At 43.3% G+C, this 21639-nt stretch overlaps 2 protein-coding genes across 2 annotated transcripts in view; one reads left to right on the top strand and one right to left on the bottom strand.

Moving 5' to 3' along the window:
• Nucleotides 1-13750, top strand: part of LOC118790034 (serine/threonine-protein kinase 32C-like) — a 55263-nt gene extending 41513 nt beyond the window's left edge. The window contains exons 4-12 of the mRNA XM_036546827.1: nucleotides 4412-4585; nucleotides 5889-5926; nucleotides 7011-7100; nucleotides 7637-7740; nucleotides 7986-8102; nucleotides 8822-8947; nucleotides 9171-9299; nucleotides 10113-10180; nucleotides 10801-13750. Of these exons, the coding sequence (XP_036402720.1) occupies nucleotides 4412-4585; nucleotides 5889-5926; nucleotides 7011-7100; nucleotides 7637-7740; nucleotides 7986-8102; nucleotides 8822-8947; nucleotides 9171-9299; nucleotides 10113-10180; nucleotides 10801-10981 (1027 nt within the window). The 3' untranslated portion in view covers nucleotides 10982-13750. The remainder of the gene's footprint in view (nucleotides 1-4411; nucleotides 4586-5888; nucleotides 5927-7010; nucleotides 7101-7636; nucleotides 7741-7985; nucleotides 8103-8821; nucleotides 8948-9170; nucleotides 9300-10112; nucleotides 10181-10800) is intronic.
• A 2324-nt stretch (nucleotides 13751-16074) lies between these two features.
• On the bottom strand, nucleotides 16075-21272 carry LOC118789643 (placenta-specific protein 9-like). The gene is made up of 4 exons (XM_036546132.1): nucleotides 21234-21272; nucleotides 20944-21079; nucleotides 16879-16970; nucleotides 16075-16467 (listed from the first exon to the last, which is right to left on the bottom strand). The coding sequence occupies exons 2-4, from the start codon at nucleotides 21005-21007 to the stop codon at nucleotides 16321-16323; spliced, it is 303 nt and encodes a 100-aa protein (XP_036402025.1). The 5' UTR covers nucleotides 21008-21079; nucleotides 21234-21272; the 3' UTR covers nucleotides 16075-16320.
• Between the last annotated feature and the right edge of the window lie 367 nt (nucleotides 21273-21639).

Genomic DNA, 21639 nt, shown 5'->3' with positions numbered 1-21639 from the left:
ATTAGAATCTGTGGGAGGAGGCCTGGTTTTATTGATACTGCTCCAGCAATCGCAGGTGTAATCAATCTTGACATTTCAGGAGAAACAGAGAGCGAGAAACAGACAGAGAAAGGAGAATTGAATTAAGGTCGTGTTTAGTCATTGATCAGTTTGTCGAAATGCAGAGTACACAAATTAAGCCACGCAATTTAAAGGTCTGGAGAGGGGCCTTTGATTTAGACCTCCTGAACCTCAGAAATTTCATTAAGGAGAAATACTTCAACAGAAATGCCATAGCACAGGCTCCTGAACGGCTCAGTTGGCCAAGGCCCTTGCTCTGAGTGCAGGCTGAGTTTGTGTCTGGGCTGCATCATTAACTGACAATGACTGTGAATCTGCAGCAGCGGACCGTAATTTGCTTCATTCTGTCGGGGTAAGATGGGTCATTTCAGCCAGGCTTCCCTTATAATACCACTCAACAGCATACTCTAGTGACTTTATAGGCACCTATGAGTTGCTCAGATGATAAGGCGTATACCTCTCCTCCATTTGGCATTTGCTCTTCTGTGATGCATTGTGGGACTTATGAACTTGTAGTTGGCTGCATGCAAGTGATTGCAGTAATGCGTCCCTCGTGCTTCAGGGCTCTTGTTGTGATGAGGTGATCATAATGTGAAGCAGGCAATTCCAAAGACAGGGTGAAAAAGGGGGAAAGTTTAAATAAGAAATTCCTAAACACAGGATCACAGCTATATCCACAGAAAGGGCAGAAGTCATTTAAACCTTGAATCAGATGCATTACTGATATTTAGTAAAGCTATTCCCTTAAAATAGCACACATTGCAAATCACTAGTATCTACTTGACTGTGCTTCAAACTGGGGAATGAAACAAGCAGTTCATCACAATTAGCAGTGTAAAGGTTAAGGCTCCCAGCCTCCCTTATTTCTAGCTCATGAGCCTCCGCTGGTATAAACAGAAGCGCCGCCTGAAGATAAATACCACCTAGATGTGTCAGGTTTCCAGCTGGTGATGTGGAAACAATGAGGGAACCAAGTGCGGAAGGAGTCTCCCTGTATTGTGGAGCACAGCCGCATTACAGTGCGCCTCAAGATGCGGATTTGACTTTTTGCAGGACGAGATTCGCACACTGCAGAGCCTCTCCCGCATGACAGCGACGCTGAGGCTGCTCGTTTGCCCGTGTTTGGTTCATGGCCGTTTTCAGACCAAAGGCTCACACCAGGCCGGGCACCGCCGTGACATAATCCTCTTTAATCCGAACAGTGTGCCGTCTGATCTGTCCAGCTGAATGAACCAGGAGATCCACTGATTACACGCTGCCAAAAACGGAAGCAGGAATGGCTAAGCTCTTGTTCACCCGCACACCTTACGCTCTGTTCTGCGGTAAAGCGAGAGCAGAAAAACAGCACGGCTATGAATAAGACTCATTTGGAGGATGGAGGTGTCAGCAATAATGTTTGTTTGTGGATGATCCTCAGCTCCAAGGGCCTATTAAGCTGATTTTATACTCTGAAAAAACAGCGTGAGTCATCGCGACCCAGCGAGCATCCTCCCCCAGTATTCACACTCTTCATTAGAAGGCCATATACACAGGGATCGCTGTCTTTCCCTGAGAGAGATGAAGAGAAAGACAGAGCAGAAGAGAGGAAGGAATAAGGAGAGATACAGCTTCAATAGCCATTATAAACCCCCATCCTAGTGACAGCTCCAGGAGGCCTTTAGGACAGAAAGGGATCGTTTTAATGAGACAGCCCCACTCTTCCCATCTCTGGACTCCAAAGAAGCCACTCACAGTGGCGGAGAGCCTGGAAGGGTCACTAAATTTTTGACATTCATCAACAGGTCCAACCTTGAAGGGAAAAGGACACGAGAAAGCACTGCTGGTTGCAGAAAACTTGAAAACCCACAGCTCATCATTTTTTTCCTTCGTTAACCTTGTTTGAATTCAAGAACACATTACAACCCTCTTTTCATTTGTTTACTAGTCTGTAAAAATGTGATAACCCACACACAGTCTCCGTGAAATGAAACCGAATTTTTGAGGTAGTCAGCTTGGTGAGGGTTATCGTGTTTTTCCAGGACACCCTGAGAATGTGCCTTATGAAACAAGGACAGCGGAGTTGCGGGCGTGGGATGCGGGCTGGGAAGAAGTCAGAGTAGGGACAGATTAACTAAGCGACACTCCTATGCAGCATTGTGTGAGAAAGACCCAAAGGAGTTTGATGTGTCTTGTGATCGGCTCACATGGCCAGGCAGTGCAGTCTCCGCAGCATATCTAGGCCACAGAAAATTCAGACAAATTCCGCTCAAACTCTCGCTGCTTCCTGAACTCATTTTTTATGTTGACCTGATTATTTCAGCCCGTTTCTCGGCCACGCTCCAGTGCGGTGGCTCTCTGTCCGAGCCTTGCAACGACCCGCCCGCCACGGCAGGCCACCGAGGGCCGGAGTGGCCCGTCATTCCTCTGTCCAGATCCGTTTCCCAGCTGAACCTGCTCCTCTGTTGTTCCGCGATCTTGTGACTGCTGGACATTTGGTTGATTTGTCATGGTCTTGCAGAGGAGACGCAGAGAAAGGAGCCAGTCAAAGACACTTTGAGCCATTCTGTGCAGAATTCTCTGGCTCAAGTGAGCTTTGCTGAGTCTGTGCTCCGGTGTGCGCCAAAACCACCTCCGTCTCAAAAGAAAGTTTGGCTTTAGAAAATGTCAGAGAGTGTGTGTGTGTTCTGAATTTTGAACATCATGTTGACACACAGGGGTACACATACATACACATACACGTATGCGTACAAACTGTCAAATACTTTAAACTCTCACATGCAAACATCCAACCCCATACACACACACACACATACACACACACAGTGATAATCTCCCTGTCTGTCCTTGCGGTGTAATCCGAAGGTGAGCGTGTCGCTGTCTGTCTCACACTCTGTTTAGGGGTCACGGCACATCTGACATTTCCCTGGCAGCACGTGGGAGTCTCCCTAATCTCACAGTGGAGGGGGCTGTGATTGTGACAGGAGCCTGGCATCAGCCAGATGCTGGAGGGGACAGTTCTGACAGTGGATCTGCCATACAGTGCAGAGCTGAGAAAGTGACACCTTGCCTTGGGTTCTTCAAAACCACCCAAATGGCTCTGATCAGTATCTCCCCGATGGCGTCATGAGCACAGCACTTCGCCCCTGGCGAGTGGCGCTTGAAGGTCGGAGGTCGCCTCATTCATCAGGATAGTAATGAGGACACAGTGCGTTAATGGCTGTACATTGCCTATTGACCTGTTTCAGAGAGGATGGAATGACAGGCCGATAATCGTTGGAGGGCTGGAGCCTCAATTGTATTCACTGCGGTTCTGTTGTTTGACGGGAAACAAGACGCTGATGAGGAAAGAAAAACATTAAAGATGCATTTTAGTAAAATGACCCTGTGCTGCTGGTTTTGGTGCCATTTTGGTGCATGAGACAGGGGCACAGACATGTTCCAGATTTCTGCATGTGTAAATATAGATGTAAAGAACTAATTTAGCAAGCAGTTGATGCCATTTTGTAGGGGAGAATCCTTTCTCTGTGGTATGGTGATTACAGCTCTGGAGAACATGCAGCTCCTCACCTAAGGGAGAGCAGGAAATTACAGCTGCAGAGGACCAGGGGCTGCTCCTCTGTCTGAGGCTGTAGAGGAAACAAGAATTTGGACTGCAAGCCTCGCTCTGAACTACTTCTAAATGAACCGAGATACATAAACACAGTTTCTGTAACCCAGCTGTAGACAGTTTAATATGAAAAACCAGCAGTTAATGAAAGCAGGGCTTGTGTAGTCTGTCTGTGTGTGTGTGTAGATTTAGTTGTGCTTGTGGGAGTGCATAGGTGTATGTATGCAATAGATGTGCGTGAGAAGGTGTCTATGTGTAAGGCTATGATTGCATAGATTTTATTATATTATATTGCATTATTTGCAGATGGCCTTAACCACAGTGACTTACATATCATCCATTTAAACAGCAGGATATTTTACTGAGGCAATTTAAGTGTAAGCACTTTACTCAAGTGCCCCACCTGGATACTGAACCTGCAATCTTGGGGTTTGCAACAGTGCAAGTTGATGTATTTTTAGGTGTGTGCATGTGTAAGCGTGTGTGTGAGTGTGATGGTCGTTGGGTGAGGGTGTGTACGTGCCTGTGAGTGTAAATGTGATCATCTGTAGGTGTATGTTCTGGTGCACAGTTGTATAGGGAGTTTTACATGTCTGGGTATGTGAATGTGGGGGCAGATGTTGGTGTTTGTGTGTGTCGTGTTGTACCTCTGCATCGATGAGATGAACACAGAACACAGGGGGAGGGGGTGGAGACTTGGATGAGACAGTACAGGACAGGTGTTCTGGTGTCACTTTGCCCTCTGACCCATTTGCTCTGTTCTAGGTACTCCTTCCAGGATGAGGAGGACATGTTCATGGTGGTAGACCTGTTGCTGGGCGGAGATCTGCGCTACCATCTCCAGCAGAACGTCCAGTTTAACGAGGAAGCTGTCAAACTCTATATCTGTGAGATGACCCTGGCACTGGATTACCTGCAGAGCCAGCACATAATCCACAGGTAACTATACTCACCTTTATACTCATGAAAAGCCAGCACATTATCCACAGAACACTATACTCAGCTGTATATACCTGCAGAGCCAGCCTGTTATCCATACTCATGCATATACTGCTGCAGACCCAGTAGATTATCTACAAGCAGCTATATTGCCCTGGATACACCTGCACCGGTGACTATACCCACCTGTATACTCCTTTGCTTTTGTAGATGTACTTACTAACTAAGATGTTACTAACTCCATTCGGTTATTCAAGCCATTTAGTTTCCATAAAGTTAACACCTCGGTCAAGACCAGACCTTGGTGAGGTGCTGTTCTCATATATGGCATTTCATGCTGAAAAGTGAATTTGTTCCAGCAATCTCCCTGCATTTATATAGTATTGCATTATTGTATCCATGGGATACAGAGGTCAATCTTGGCCTTAGGGTATTGATTTCAGTTTTGTTTTGTGTCTGCCAAACCAATATCTCTTTCCCAGTAGAATAAACTGAAATTTAGCCCCAGTTTATTGGAAAGATTTCTCTAACGCAACTGTGTCTGCGGCAGGACCAGTAATCCAATACTGGAGTACCTCTGGTTGTCTTCTGCTCTACAATTTCGTTCCACGCTGTGGTTTTTTGACAAGAGAATACTATACAATTATTTTGTTGAACCAACTTAGATGAAGTGTCTCCTAGCAACAGAGTCTGCGATGTAGCCTGAAGAAAAAGAATTAGTGCGCATGAAGAATTCTCTGAGCAGGCCTGGCTTCTCTGCACTGGTGGCAAACTTCTTCAGCCACAAAAGGACAACATTCCCGCTCAGTTGTTGTGTTTACATTTCTGCTCAGCGTACTGTGCGGTTGTGAAGAATGTGCTGTAAGGCTAGATTATTCATGCAAAAAAAACACATTTTATGCTTACTATCCTGTTTATACTATATTACTGTTCAAAGAAGGGTTTCCCTTGAGAAATGTGAAAAGAGTATTTTTTTAATATAGATAAAAAATGGGTATAAATGTGTGACTGTGAAAGCATGTGCATATGTGGAACACACACAAATGGACGCACACATGCATGCACACATGTACACACAAACATAGACATACTCACATACAAAAAATGCTTTCACACACACACACACACACATAGTATGATGGGCAGCTGTATTACTCGCCAGCCAGTGAGCCGTCTCCTGTCATATCACAGGCTTTCTGGGCAGAATGCGAATGAAGGAGAGACACGATCAGCGGCGAGGTAAAACGGAGCATTGCAGGCTCTGATTGGTACTGACTGTGCTGTTATGTCTGTCACCCCGCAGAGATATCAAACCAGACAATATCCTTCTGGATGAACAAGGTGAGCTACATTGCTCTGTCTTATACCTGCCTGTGTGTGCATGTGTGTGTATGTATGTATGTGAGTGTGTTTGTGTGAGTGTGTGTCTGTGCGTGTGTGTACATGTGTGTGTCTGTGCGTCCTCCATCCCTGCGCCGGTGGCAGTCATGTGTCACAGCTGGCTCCCTCTGGAGATGGAGAGAAAAGGTTATGGGACAGGGTGACACGAGCCAGCAGCTGACAGACTGTTCCTGAGGTCACAGAACCTGAATTTCTCTGACAAACACCAGAGACTTTGTACATGACAGGCACCCCATAATACTTTAAAGACAGACAAGGACATAGTGGTCCACTTTCACAGCCCTTGGAAATTTCCTCAGTAGATTTCATTGTGAAGGATACTAGCGATAAGTCAGTTGCTGTAGGTTTCAAATTATTTTTTTTTAATTATTTGCTTAACAGACATCCTTATTCGGCATGAATTACAAAACCGATATTTACACACTCTGTATATATACTGCTGAACATAATATTTAATATCTTACTGACACAATTCTGGTACCTTTCTCAAAGTTACAGCATGGCTGTGCCCCACCTGGAAATCAAACCTACACCCCTTGGATTACAAACTTGTTTCCGCCACTGCTACTCCACACAGTTACCCTAGCTCTTGCCATTCCAGTAGCTCTGATTCATAACTGTTTAGCTTCTGTATAATATTGTGCTTTCAAGTTAGTTGTGTTTTGTTTGCATATTAGTCTTTACATAATCATATTTTTCAGTGAAATTTGAAGTGCCCTTAATGAATACACTATTAAGCCTAAACTAATGGCCTGTAACCTGTTAGTTAAAAGGTACTTAATGACTAATATAGTGCACTTAAAGTAAATTATTTTATGGTCTATAATTTTCCTTTACTACTTGGCTTTACAGATGTACCACAGCTTTTTAAAGTTGTTTTAATTCAAGTTCCTTTCATGTAATGTTAGCTCTGCCTTTGCTATAAATGAGTTTTGACTTGTGTGTTGTAAAACAGTTGTTTTGTGTGATGCGATATTGTAGTGTCATATTACCTGCACTAGTCTCACTGCCTCTGTGTGGACAGGACACGCTCACCTCACTGACTTCAACATCGCCACCATAATAAAGGACGGGGAGAGAGCCACTGCTCTGGCTGGAACTAAGCCTTATATGGGTAAGGCATCAGGGCCTGTTTCACAGACACACTAAAATGAAGGGCCTTATCTTCTGTGACACATTCATTTGCCACCGCCCTGCATAAAGACTCCAGACAGTGTGTTCGGCAGTCTAACCCAACAGCTGAACGACTCACATTCACTCTCGGGTGTAATGTCACCCTCCATAATTCACAATTTATGCTATACAGACTAAATTTGCTTTCATGCAAGGTTATATAGGAATTTTTGTTTTTGTTTATTTGTCTGCCAGATACACTTATTCAGAGCAACTTACAGATCACATGCTCTGATCATATATACAGCTACCTTAGTGTGTACCATGGCAGATCCCCACATGGGAATCAAACCTGACATCACCTGATTACAGGTCTTCTTCTATTCCCACTGTGCTATATTTCCTCCCAGAAATCTTGCACACGATATGTTGTGTCTCTCATCACATGATACTGTGACTGTGGTAGTGTCCTGCTGAAAGCTCTTTAGGGCTCTCTGACCTGATTGGTTTACCTCTCTTTGCTCGTCCTGAATACAGCACCTGAGATATTCCAGTCCTTTGTGAGTGGGGGGACTGGGTACGCGTTTGAGGTGGACTGGTGGTCGCTAGGGGTGACGGCATACGAGATTCTGCGAGGATGGGTAAGACGCCGTAGTCTCAGCCAGACTGGTTAAAGGAGTTAGTGCTGCCCCCTGACTGGATGACAGGACAGTTAACCCTGGCTCCTTGAAATGACTGATCTTTCTTTCTTCCTCTCTGCGTCCTCCTCTCTCATTCTGCTGCTCTCTCTGTCACTCTGTTTTTCTCTCTTCACTTCTCTCTCTCTCTCACTCCCTCTCTCTCCCTCTCCATATCTCCCTCTCCTCTGTCTCTCTCCTTCTGACAGAGGCCGTATGAAATCCATGCCAGTAATTCAGTGGAGTCCCTGATGCAGCTCTTCAGCACAGTCAGTGTGCAGTATTGCCCAGCCTGGCCAAAGGACCTGGTCTCCCTGCTGAGGAAGGTGGGAGAGAGGGCTGAGAGAGGACCTTATGTTTAAGAGAGTGCTGTCTCAGAATAAAAGAGCGAAAGTCCTCCTGTCTGATGTGGACTCTGATCACATGTGTGAATTATGCTTCTGAATGTTTATGCTAGGATTGTGAGAATTATCCTGCTCTCTTGTCCAGATTGATTAATAAGTCTGGACCCCACTAAAACAAATTTTAAGGGCACCATCCAAGTAAATAATAAATAAAGACTGCACCAAAGGTTAACCCATCTCCATCACTTAACAGATGGTTCCAGTGGCACATAGAAACTGCTATTGGCTCTGATGGGTACATTTACATGCAGGTTATTTCACTAATTGTGTTTTGGAACTGATTACATGCAAAGTCTTTGCTTCATCCCCTTTCATCCTGTACCAGTGCGGTGGGTTTAATTTGGTTTGTTCATTTGTTTATAACAGGTACAGGTAGGTCAGATTAGCCCCATGATGCTGCATTGGGCTCTAGTCAGCATATGAGTGCCCTCTAATGGTAACTTAGTGAAAGGTCAAAAATCAGCTGTCCTTTCCCTAGCCCTTTTTTCTTCCTTTTGTAAAGGACAAAAAGGATGCAATCCAATACAATGTCATGGTAATAACAAATCTGCATCACACTGGTGAAGTGTAGAGAACAGTGTGTTGAGACTCCTAGCCCATGCGGTGAGGAGCTGAGGAGAGGTCTGTGTGTGTCCTACCAGCTGCTTACAGTGAACCCGGAGCACCGGTTCTCCTGCCTCTCTGACATGCAGTCCTCACCGTACCTCTCCAATGTCAACTGGGACGCCGTGTATGAAAAGAAGGTGGAGGCGGGCTTTGTCCCCAACGTGAGTGCTAATTACATGCTCTGTTGTTGCTTGTTGCTCTGGTACATTTGTGTGGGAACTGCAGTGCCTTTAGGTGTGTAGGAATTTGACATGCAGCCTCAGTCAGCGAGTGTGTGTGTTTGTGTGTGTGTATGTGTGTGTGTGTGTGTGTGTGTGTGTGTGTGTGTGTGTGTGCGTGCATATGGATCTGTGTATGTGCACGTGTGTGTGTATGACTTCACAGAAAGGTCGTCTGCACTGCGACCCCACCTTTGAGCTGGAGGAGATGATCCTGGAGTCCCGCCCACTGCATAAAAAGAAGAAGAGGCTGGCAAAGAATCGTTCCCGGGACAATAGCAAAGACTCCCAGTCCGTGAGTCACACAGTCTGTTTGCTTTCAGGCCTGGTGGATCACGCTGCTCAGTCATCCCCAGTGTGTGGGTTATTACAGTAAAAATATGTCAATATATTCTATGAATGCACAGGATTCTACTGTAGCATAATTCTTTGTGATGAATTCTCCGGGAAATGTGGTCAGACATAGCCTAGCATGAAGGCCTGGATACTCAACTGAGGATCGTGGAGGAAATTAGTCTGCTAGGAAACATTTAACCTTCTGTCCTGTAGGGTCATTTGACAGACATTCCATGTTATTGGCAGGACTATACACTTTGTTAACAATAATTTTCATGTTATGAACAATTCTTGGGGGATGGGCTTGTTCTGTTAACAAAATAAAAATGATTAATTGCAAAAGACATAATAATAACAAACAATAACATCCACTGCCTTAATAATGAGTTCCATGTTATTTTCAGGGATCTCCACACTGTTGACTTTAATATCCATCCAATTAAAAATAATATCTATATTATGAATAATGTGCTCCAAGTTATCAACAGTAACCTCCACAGTCCTGCTCCCCTTTGTGAAAAGCTTTAATTATTACATGAACAATTGAATTCTGAAACTTTCTCTAATCCTTCTTGTATAGCCTCTGGCATTTTTGAAATATGACATTCTATTTTTTAATAAATACTGAAAATCACTTTTTGAAGTGAGAAAATGAACCCCAACAAAAAATAAATGGACTACTGACAAAAAGGTAATAGCATCTGCTCTGGGATAGTGGTCTTTCTTCCTGTCATTGTCCCTGGTTTGACTGTGGACCTCTCCTCTCCTGCAGGAAAATGATTACTTACAGGAGTGCCTAGATGTCTTGCAGCAAGAGTTCATGATCTTCAACAGGGAAAAGTAAGACCAAAGGCAAAATGCTTCATCAAACAACACAGCTTTTTGATCCGTAGAAATTAACCTCAACACTATAAGTGAATTCATTGGTATGTCCTGATGTTTGTCTGTGCTGGTAGTGCTTAGGTCATTATATAGCACTGCCCATTTGTGTGATTCAAACATCAGAGGTCTCTGCCCACAATGTGAGATGGGTTCCTTCATGAGTTTACACACAAATATGTGTCCTGCTACACATGTGATACAGTAAATAGATATATTTTAGTGGTTGAAAGATAAATACCCTTGACAACTCATACTGACAGTTTTATGAAACCGGTATATCATGGAAGGAATATTAGTACAGCACTAGATGATCTCCTCATTCATTATTTAAAGTCATCTGCATCCACAGCACAGATTAGAAAACTCCTGAGGCGGGAAACACAGTTTGCTTTCCACATCTGCAACACTGAGGCTATGAGGCTGATGCTGTGTTCTGTTTTTTATGTTTCAATGTTATTCTGAGACTACAACTCATGTTCTTTACATCTTACGTCTGAGTAAAGGCATGCTGCTTTGAAAAATAACTGAAAATAACGGTAAATGATGCTTTTGTGTGTGTGTGTAAACGTGTGTTTCAGATTGAAAAAGAGACAGGAAGAGGGTGCCTCAGACGGAGGGGAGGCGGATGGCGAGTGCGAGGGCGAGGGTGAGGCGGAGGGCATCGGAGAGGCAGAGGGGGGCACGGAGGACGAGGCGGAACAGGAGACATCCAACCTGAACATGTGCGGCTCTGTCTGCTCCTCCGCCGGCAGCTGCTAGCACCAGAGTGCCCCCTGCTGATCACGCACACCAACACCTAACCCTCTCTCTGGGTGCAATGCACTGGCCTTGCCTATAAATGCTCGTAGCCTCCTGTTTGTAGCTATGACTGGAATCACACAGAACAGAGCACTTCCTCCTACCTTCCTCTGTAGCAGTTACCGGTAGCCTCTGGGAAACTTCAGCAGGGCACCACAATGCCTGCTCTCCACACTAGAATAGGAAATCATTTCTATGCAACATCAAGCATGGGGTGAGATACAATCCTGGAGGAAGAACATGCTGACCCATGAGGGCACGAGCATGGCAGAACATTACAGCAGCTCCTGGTTTATAAGTGCAGCCAGCTGTTCACTTAAAGACAGCCTGCAGCTCATATGCCTTACAGTACAGTAAGTCTTATACAGTTACTACTCTTCTCTACACACTCATGTGGGAAATTCAGTCAGATAGGCAATCCATGCCTCTCCAATGTCAGCTGTTTCTTTGTGCTGCAGAGGTTGTTCAGTCACTCCCTTATTAACTGGAGTGCTCTGTTTTGCATTTCATTAACTAAAACAGCTGCACGTCAGTTTTAGATCCAGCCACCTGAGCTGGGACAAACAGCCTCTCCTTTAACATGCTTCTGGTTCTGCAGCAGTTTGCCATATTAACTACGGAACTGGGTTTGTAGCCAGAAGGTTGCAGGTTTGAATCTCAGATGGGGAAGTGTTCTTGAGCAAGGTGCATGCAGTACAAAGTACCTGTGGATCTGATGTTCTTTAAGAGTTTCATTTTTCAGTGACGCTGAGGCAGGGAGTCTCTCTGCATCACACTGCTCTCTGACTGGTGTTGTCTGCTTTCTCCTGCCACACCCAAAACTCAAAGGCAAAGAGTTTCATTCACTTCCGTTTCATTTGAGCCCAGACTCCTCCTCTCAACAACATTAGAATAGTGCACAGTTTATAGATGCTGCCATTATGATTAATATTATGCAAGCGTAGTTAATAGCAAACCAGTTTAAAGCATCTCAAACAGATTTGCTCCTTACTAGGTCCTGTCAGTTGCCAGGGTGTGCTTAGCTATTATATTGCACTGCGTCACTGCAAAAGCCAGTGTGGTGTGTACCTTGCATCGTCTCTGTTACAATTAACATGCTGTCTTACCTGGGGGAATGGGCTTCGTTAACCTCTATAGAACACATAATTAAGATTTTCTTTGTTTAAAAAAAACAAACATGAATGTGATGATTGTGTTTTAAACTGACGTGGCTTAGATCACTCCCCTGGAGATAATGTAGGGGCTATATTTAGTGTAATATAGTTGTATTAGAGTATTCCTAATGAAAATTGCAGACAAAAACAATCTGTAGCAGTAAAATGAAGGTGATGCTAGCATTCTCAGCCTGGACATCTGGGGACACATCGCGTCACTCACTTAAAACCTAAAGCCTAATATCATTACATATGTAAATATTATTAACAGCATAATTCCTTCTCCACAGTTTTATGTGGAATTCATAATCAAGTCTGTCTAAAAAAAGTATGAAGCCAAATTTTCATACAGTGTTATTTTAATCTTTTTTCAAGTGTGCAGGCACAACTTGTAGGCAAATACGCCAAAGCTTTTATACCATTTGCATAGCCATTTCTAAGGAAAAAAATGATTGTGTGTTTCTTGTTGCACATAAGATCATTGTTTATTTCTGCAAGTGAGTATATTTGCATTTTGTAAACATGCATTTGTTGTGATAATCTTGAACACAGAATGTGTTGGAAAACAAAAGCAAAACTCAAGTGGTCTTAAAAAAGATCAGTCTTTTGAGATGTGTGGAGGAAAAAAGTTTGAAAACCCTGAAACTACCTGCATCGGCAGTGATTGGTTGAACTTCATTTTGCATGTGCTACTGTTTATAGCTATTGAGAACTGATTTAGTTGGTTAATAAAAAAAAACTCCCTATCGGAGCATGAGAGGAAGACTGCATTGTGCACGTACAGCGTGAGTTTTGACTGTTCCATGCTCTTTGACTTTTAGACAGGAGCTCAGCACCAGCTCTAACTGATTATTTCCACCCCATATTCAGTCACATAGATCCAGTAAACAAGATTAAGATTTCCTATGAGGTGTATTAAACTGTTTCCCAATGTTGTGTCAAATGGCATGGTGTTTAGATATAAGCCATCATCTTGGAATCATGTGTTTAGACTGTTCCTTAGCAAGTGCAAGTTCCAGGACTGCTCCTCTCAAAGTAATGGCTGATAATTTAGCAACTCTTGCAAAATGTATGACTTTCACTGCATCATTCTCTCAATATACTAACTATATGTTCTTTAATATGCATGACTGGTCTTTGGGTATGGAATGAGGGTCTTGCAGTGTGAACAAGCTTTGAGAACATCTTTTATTCAGCACTGAATGGTTTCTAAAGACAATTCTTTGTCAGTGCATTCAGTTAGGCCTGTATGGTCACAGAAATTCTGTATGTAATTTAACAAATAGATTTTCACAAGTGATAATTTTCTCATGCAGAACCTGCAGATGCAGCAGTCTCTGAATTTGTAACCATGATGTTAGTTCCGGAGGGATAAAAGTAAACATTTCAGGTAATATTGTTCCGTCCATCCTCTGTATTCTGATAATATTTTGAATATTTTTAGTATGACCAGTGTTCTTAAGAAATACACTTGCGAGCCCAGTTATTCTGTAAATACCCTCTACCTATTCAAAGTGCTATGTGTATTTAAACATACTGCTCTAACTGCTTTGATGAGGAAATAAACATGTTCCTGTCACCCGTATCCTGTCCTGTTGATTTTAAACACCCGATATTCATTTATTATTTTTGTGCTTTTGCTGTTACTTGTACAAGAACTACTGAATAAGTACACGAAATACTGAAATCTCAGAATCACGTTGCCATTTTCACTTCTTTAAAACAAAACATTCCAGTTTTTATAAGAAAACTTAACATCGTGAACATGCCGGTGTAACATTCATAGAAATCCTAACCTAAAACTCGAAGGAAAAGAATACATACAGAATTGCCTTCAATTGCCGTATACTGGTAAAGTAGTCCGTTGTACAGGTGTAACTCATCAACTAATGACCACCTTCCTTTTTGTGCACACGGACAAAAATACAATTAATCAATATGAAATTAAGCTGAAATACAGATCTGATTTTGATAATTTATTAATCGTTTAAAGATACCAATGAAACCAACATGGTACTTCACCAGACGTTTTAAAAGCGGACCTAGTGAACCCACAAGCTTTTGATAACGATTAGCCTATAAACTATAGTCCGTTCGTTTAAATACCTTTTCAGAGCAAACCAGCAGGTAAGGCATCTCCATATTACATCATTAACTTATACTGCACTTATGCTGCAAAGATTTGGTTGACTTGCCGTAATTTTAAGGTATGAAGACTCGCGCTTTTTAAAGAGCTGGACGTCACCACCAGTGTCCGAAATAACCCGTCTGTACCACGTTTGTGCTGGTTTGTATTTTAGAAATGTCTTTTCACGATATTATGACAGTTGCTGTCTAATATTTTGCATTATTTGTGGATTTGGGCTATCACTCTGCAGTCCCAGAATTCCCATTTATGCTTTTAAAATTAATATTCACAAGAGGATGCGCCAGAGTCCTGAAGTGGTAACCTAGAGTAATTACGGTCACTAGGCCAGCTGCATTCATATAGGGACCTTTTCACGAACTGCAGGCTTTCTTTGAAAGTGCTACATTTTTTCTTCATTCTGATGGTAAATGTTCCTGTTACTGACTTCAACTTAGACTTAAGCAGCCGAAGATTGTTTACATAGTATCGCTACTCTGAAAACATAAGCAAATGCGAACATTCAGGCAACATAAAATTGTGGTTTGGATACATATAAAAATGTCTCTGACAGTAACCAGCACAAGCACAAATATGTCCCAGGGCGCGGAGAGACATTACATAATAGATGTCAAGTATCAACCGTGCTGTTGGCACTAATTAACACGCAGCACAAACAAAATGAGACGTGTCACTTTTGATATTGTGGGGGAGAATGATGTCACTAACGTCATAAAGGATGACACGTATAACTTGAACACAGTAAACACAAAGGAGTAAACACACACAAAGACAGTGTGGTGCAAAAGAGACAGACGTTTCTGTCGTCACCCAACACACGAGAGAGACAGTTGTTATGAATAGGCCTACCCACACCATGAAAATAAGTTACAAAGGTACAGACCAACACCAGTACACTACAAAGGAAGGAGCCATCTCTGTGTACATCTCATTTCTGATTTAATGCCTGCATTGTGAGAGTGGTGGATAGTGTTACATTCTTTAATAAATATCAGAACAATTATATCCTGAATGGTCTAGTGGGGAATAGGCTTTTGTAGCTACTGTAAAGCAGGGCCTCAGTTTTAACATTTATGAAAGCCAACACCTCCTACAGTGCAGTGACACTATCAATCTAGTGGAGCAGACTGGGGATGTTGCAAGTCATAAAACCTGAATATAACATGTTTCAACATTTACCCCAGGTCCCAGGACAATGGTTAAAAATATGGGTTCAGTCAGCTATAAAAAGGGATCTACAAGCAGTCTTTCCACCCTAGTCCTCAATACCTTAACTGAAATTATTGTTAGGTTGAGAATTGTTTCCACATTACGCCTGCTTTGTTAACTATGTCCTTGGAAGCATGATCCTTCCTTTAAAATCAGAGTCTGGACAGCTGGACTGGGAAGTGAAAAAAACTCAGTATGTAATATTGTACAGCCACTTGGTGGAGCTACTGCACCCCATGTGTCTAATCTTGCATATAATGGTTAATGATAAACCAGTGCCAAAATAGGTTATATAATCTACTGTTGTGAAGCATTGATAACATAATATCCTGACACTTAGTCCTATTAAAGAAAATGTTTTTTAATGTTGCTGCTTCACGCTGTCTTTGCTCTTGGGAAAGGCTTGCATTATGCAACCTTATGAAACAGAGTTGTGATGTTTGCTCCTAGTAACACAAAAATCCACAAATATACATTTGAAGCATAGCTTTATTACTTCTAATAGTCATGTGTCAGTTTAATACAAATGTACTAAAATGGTCTGTATAATATTTAATGAAGCAGAAGTGAAAAAGAAAAAAAAATGGAAAGCCTTTGCATAAAAATCAAGTCTCAGTAATGATCAGATTGCTGTCTTTTTTCCCCCTCAATGTCAAATGCTTTTCAAGCCATTGCTCAGCACCAGTTCGAAATTCAGGTGAAAGGGAACTTGCCTCGTCTAATCCTAAGATCTGTCCAATGAAAGGCCACGGGCTTGCTATCTCACTCTCTTGGCTCCGTTTCCGCGCGTCTCAGGAGGCCGCTCCCTCGACCTTGCTGTCCAGAATGTCAACGGCAGGTTTTCCAGTGTCCAGCAGGTGGCTCCACTCTGGAGCCTCGATGGCATCCAGCAGGAGAGCAAGCTCCGCCTCCAGCTTCTGAACTGTGTCGTCCACACGCTGCCAAGTACAGGGACACACAGAGCAGCACTGTTAACAGAGCAGGGGTGTGTGTGTGTGTGTGTGTGTGTGTGTGTGTGTGTGTGTGTATGTGTGAAGGGGGGGGGGGGGGGGAGTGTTGCTGTGGAAATTTGCAGTAAGCCAACTCTGAGGTTTTTCAAGAGTGGCTGGAGTGCAGGGGATTACACATTCTTTCTTTGACCTTTAAAACAAACAAACATGCATTTTTCTGAAAGTATTCCTATAACAATACAACAATTAATATGTGCATGTGGAGACTAGGACAAGCTGGAGTTGATGAATGAGCCATAGAATGTTTTCAGTGACTAGGTATTTGCGTTTCACATTGCCATCCACTTTTAATATTTTCCTGAATGTGTGTGTGCCCATAAGCAGCTCTGGAACATTTACCTTCTCCACTACATCCAGTCTGTTGTGGAGCGCGCTGTGTTTCTGACAGGCAGCAGCTTGGTCAGCTCTAGGCAGGGGGTCAGACACAGGTCCTACATCGTAAAACACAGAGCAGCAGGCGTGAAGGTGTAACTCACTCTAGGTCACTGCAAAAAAAAAAAAAAAAAACTAAGCCTATCAATAAAAAACTCTTCAGGGGAATTCATAGCTATTGGTCTCTTCAAGCAATAGTCTTAACATTGAGCTGTAACCCTATATCGGTGAGCTGGTGAGCAAGATACATGCTTAATGCAGGTGACTGCTGGAGTGTGGTGCTCTAGCCTTGTGGCCCACTTCAATAAAAGAGATTCAGTGTGTTCTGGAGGCCCATTTCAAGAAGAGGCCTGTTTTATTTAAAAATGGCAGTAGTGGCAGATGCTTCATAGAACTGGAGTAAGCTATTTAGCTGATAAAATCCAAGCCTGCTTTATCGCTCTGAATAGACCAATCAGCATGAGATCTCCTTAACAGGTTTCTGGAGATAACATGGACTTATACATCCAGACATCTCTATACGCTCCTTGTACTTTCCGTTTCTAGAATCTAATTCAGGATCAGATTGCCCAGCTCAAATCCTAATCCCAGCCATTAGTGCAAAATATGATCCAGTGTTAGCGCTTAGGAACATAAGTATTCTGTGCCTCATCCTTAGTCTTCTGTGTATAGTTAGATGAAAGTAGGGTTCTGCTGAGTGTATATGCTTGTGTAATGTCTTCTCAGGTATACAAATGTCATGCCTGTGAGAGATCCTCCTTGTTTAACATGTCCATCATCTTTAATCGCCTCCCAGACGAATTATACATATTTGTCTCTGTAGTCTTCTTAGCTCATTGCCTGTCATTTCTGAAGGATTTTGAATGTCACAACATCCCTGATCTTCACTTCATGGTTCAGGACTGAATGGACACCTCGTCATGGTACTGCTAATGCTCTAAAAACATCATGACAATCCACAGATGCACCCTTCCAGTCTTTGTCATGGACACTAGGCTGATGTGACAGTGTCTGTACATGATGCTCTGGCTGACAGCAGCGAGCTCCTAGTGTAACTCCATGGAGCAACTGACTGAACTCCCTGAATTTTCTCAGTTCTTTCATGCTTGTCACAAGCTGTTTCCTGCCTGGTTCTTCCGTCAAAAGCTGAGATGAAAGGGACCTTTAAAGTGGAGAAACGGCAGTAATCACCCATTTCCTCATGCTGTACCCCACCCCGTTCCCACGCCACCCGCACCCCAAATTAAGGAGCAAAGTGTAAAGATGGAGAAAATGGAGAGGGTTTCAGTTTGCATGGAGGACACACCTTATCCCTGCAGAGTTACCTGAGCAGGTGGATTGAGTGAATGTGATGAGCAAGTGCAAGTGAGTGAGTGAAAAAGTGTGATTTCAATAAGGGGGTCGCTTTTAAATTGAGGTGAGTGACTGAGTAAAATAAAAAGTAAATGTAAGTGAATGGAATGAGTGAATGAATGACAGATGTGGGTGGGTGACTGAGTGAATGGGATGAGCCAGTGGACTGGGGTGAGTGAATGAGTGACTGGGGAAGTGGGGGAGTGAATGGGATGAGTAAGTGAATTAGATAAGCAGGCGAGTTAATGAGATGAATGGGTGATTGGCTGACCTTTATTGTGTGTCCATGTGACGATCAGAATGTGTGGCATACTTATCCCCTCTCTTTTGCTAATCCCCTCTCTCTTGTCCTGGTCCTCTCTGCCTCTCTCTCCAGTACTCACTCTATCTTCTTCTTCATTCTCGACTATACTCACTCGCACTCTCTCCCTGTTTCTCTCTCTCTCCCACAGCCTCTCTGTCCTACAAACTGCTTCACATGTTTCCTATTAGGTCTGAATCTCTGACAACTCACCGCAATCTTGGCCCACAAATTGTGCCCTAAGGACTGATCTAGGATCAGTTTACATAGTCAAAACACTATTACCGGCCACCGTGCGGAAAAAGCTAAAGCTGATCCAGAGTCCCCTATCTGGTCTCGTCACCAAGGCACGCACTGAAGGCAAGCGGTAGGTGGAACGGTGGGCGGGGCAGTAGGCGGGATCTTTGTGGTGACTCATATGGGAGGGTTTGTTTTTGATCAGCACTGAACTATTATGATTTTATTTCCTTGCCAACAGAAGTGGTGTTTTTTATTAAACATTCTACCTTTGAGGCCATCTGGATTTAACTTTTTTTTTTTTTACTTTTTTTCTTGTCAGGCTTCGCTCTGTGGTGCAGACGGTGGCTCTCATTAAGAGAGCTATAAAAACTACAGTATGGGATAATGAATGCCTATGTCGCTGTGAGTCTGTTCCAGGCTACACTGGTGTTCTGAAGTATAGCTCATTCATCCTGCAGTGTGGCCTACTTTATGGCAACATTAATGTCCTGCCTTTGGAGACATCAGGTAGGATAAAATGCATGTATCCCATCACCATTGCCTGCTCTCAGCAGCATTGTCTAATCTGTCTGCAGGTTTTATCTGTAGGTTATATGTCTGTGAAGTTTGTATCGATCAGGCCCAAGGTACTTCCCAAGTACTTTCAGTGATCACATATTATAAAAGTACAGCCAGAGGAGTACTGGAGTAAGATGAGTATAATACTGCCGTAAAGTATGTAAGTATGATTATCAGGAGTGTGTGCATGTGTGTGTGTGTGTGTGTGCGCACGTGTGTGTGCATGGAAAATGTGTGTGTGTGTGTGTGTGTGTGTGTGTGTGTGTGTGTGTGTGTGTGTGTGTGTGTGTGTGTGTGTGTGTGCACGTGCGGATGTATGTGTTGAGGTGCAGGGAATTGCATGCCCTGATGCAGCTGTTGCAGAGAGTTGAGAAAAACTGTCCTCAGGCACAGGAAATGAAAACACGACAGCCTCCGATTTCTCTGACTGAGCTGCACACCACATGACCCAGCAGAGCTTTGAGGCCAACAGACAACAAAGCTACAGTTCCAGCTTGGTGGAGTAAGACAGACCCAGGGGCTGTTTGATTTGGAAATGGAGACTGAGAGGGACCTTTCCTGATATTTAGAGTAGGCAGGCTGATTGAATAATGTTGGATGTGTGGTGGGGGGAGGGGGGTGGAGTCAGATTTTTCTGGGCACACTGGGAATTTCATGGATCAATAACCCACTGCAGCTGGAGGAGCGGAATTGTGCAGCTCCAAATTGTTTGTGTGCTTTTTACTGTATTCTGCCGCTCCCATCGAATGAGGTCACACTGACAGACAGCCAAATTACTTCTGATTTCCCAGAATAGTCCTTGACACAACACAGGGAATAGCCAATGTGAATGTATGCTGTGTCTATTTACTTATATATTTCTGTTGCTGGCGTCAGTAACTAAGATGATGTCAAGGATGAGGAATGGAAGCAGAAATCCTCAAGAAGCACCCACAGCTCATATATCAAACTGGCAGCAGAGATCTATGAGACACTTCACGGATTGGTTGATTGTGCTAAGTGATGGATGATGCCACTCCCCATAGTCTGTGGAAATGTCACAGGCCACAGCAGAGAGGCACAGAAACATGCAATGGAACTTAAGGGACCAAATATGGACCAGCCATCTATTTTCAGTATTACACTTCCGAACAGCTTCCGAACAGCTTCCGTTTACATTTCCAAACTATACACTCATACATGCACATGCACACACACCCCAGTATGTGTACCCATCAAAACTTTTACTTCGAAAAGTGAAGTTTCCTCTGAACAACGTAGACTTTCATGTAAACCAAAGAAAAAAACTTTTAACAAGCCAAAGAGGGTTTTAACCAGACCCTGAATTATGACCACAGAATTCTCTTTAACCTAAGGTAAAATATACTTTGCTGCAAACTCTATCTGAATATTCATTTGATTTACTCCAGATCACCTAAAACTAGTGACACTAGCAAATAAGTAATAACGTGAAGTTTTACTGGAAGCAAAATTTACTGTTTATTTTCTAGTAGCATAATTTATTTTTGTTTATATTGCTGCCCAGGTGCCATTGCCTGTGGTATGTGTTATATCCAGGTGCAATCTATCTTGTCTCTTACCTGTTGCGGCCTGGCCAATCAGGAAGAGCAGGAGTCCGAGCAAGGCAGGGGAGGGGTGTGCCATGACGGAGGCTTGGATCCGCTTTGTGAGTCCGAGCAGCTGGAGTGGAAGAGTGAGTCACAACCCTCACAAGATCTGAAAGAAAGTGGCAGGAAGGAGGAGAGAGGGAAAAAGAGAGAGAGAGAAGTGGGAGGAGAGAGAGGGGGGGGAGATAGATTTTCAGTCTCACTCCATTCCCAGTTTTGCCTAGTTTCCAAATGAAAACATTTAACCCAGAACAAAAGCCTACTTTCTGAGAGGGCGCAGGAGGGACAGGATGGTGTGTGTGTGTGTATGTGTGTGTGTGTGTGTGTGTGTGTGTGTGTGTGTGTAAGGGGGTGTGGTTACTGCCTACACAGAGCATCAAGGAGGAGCTGGAATATTTATTTTCCCCAAATATGAATTCAGTTTAGCGGGAAGAGACAGAAATCTGCCTGGGCTCATTGTAGGATGACGGGAAGGCAGTGTGGGTCAGATCCCTGGCAGAGACCGAGGAAAGCTCTGCACTATGCTGTTGAAACGTATAAAGTCTTGTATATAAGAACAATCTCAGGGGGATAATGGCTAATCTGTGTTATTACTATAGCAATGAGGCACATTAAATACAGGAATGTGAGGAAATATTTTACAGAAAAACATCTGCATTCCAGGAACCC

This window comes from Megalops cyprinoides, chromosome 15 (genome assembly GCF_013368585.1).
Source record: "Megalops cyprinoides isolate fMegCyp1 chromosome 15, fMegCyp1.pri, whole genome shotgun sequence".
In the NCBI taxonomy this organism is placed as follows: Eukaryota; Metazoa; Chordata; class Actinopteri; order Elopiformes; family Megalopidae; genus Megalops; species Megalops cyprinoides.
The sequence above is the reverse complement of the archived record's forward strand: the minus strand, read 5'-3'. Positions and strand labels throughout refer to the sequence as shown.

Excerpts from the sequence above, each read along its gene's own strand:
- LOC118789643 (XM_036546132.1), bottom strand. The coding sequence starts at position 21,007 with ATGGCACACCCCTCCCCTGCCTTGCTCGGACTCCTGCTCTTCCTGATT. Across the intron at positions 16,971-20,943 it reads GATTGGCCAGGCCGCAACAG|GACCTGTGTCTGACCCCCTG; the intron begins GTAAGAGACAAG and ends TTTACGATGTAG. Across the intron at positions 16,468-16,878 it reads GACTGGATGTAGTGGAGAAG|CGTGTGGACGACACAGTTCA; the intron begins GTAAATGTTCCA and ends TGTACTTGGCAG.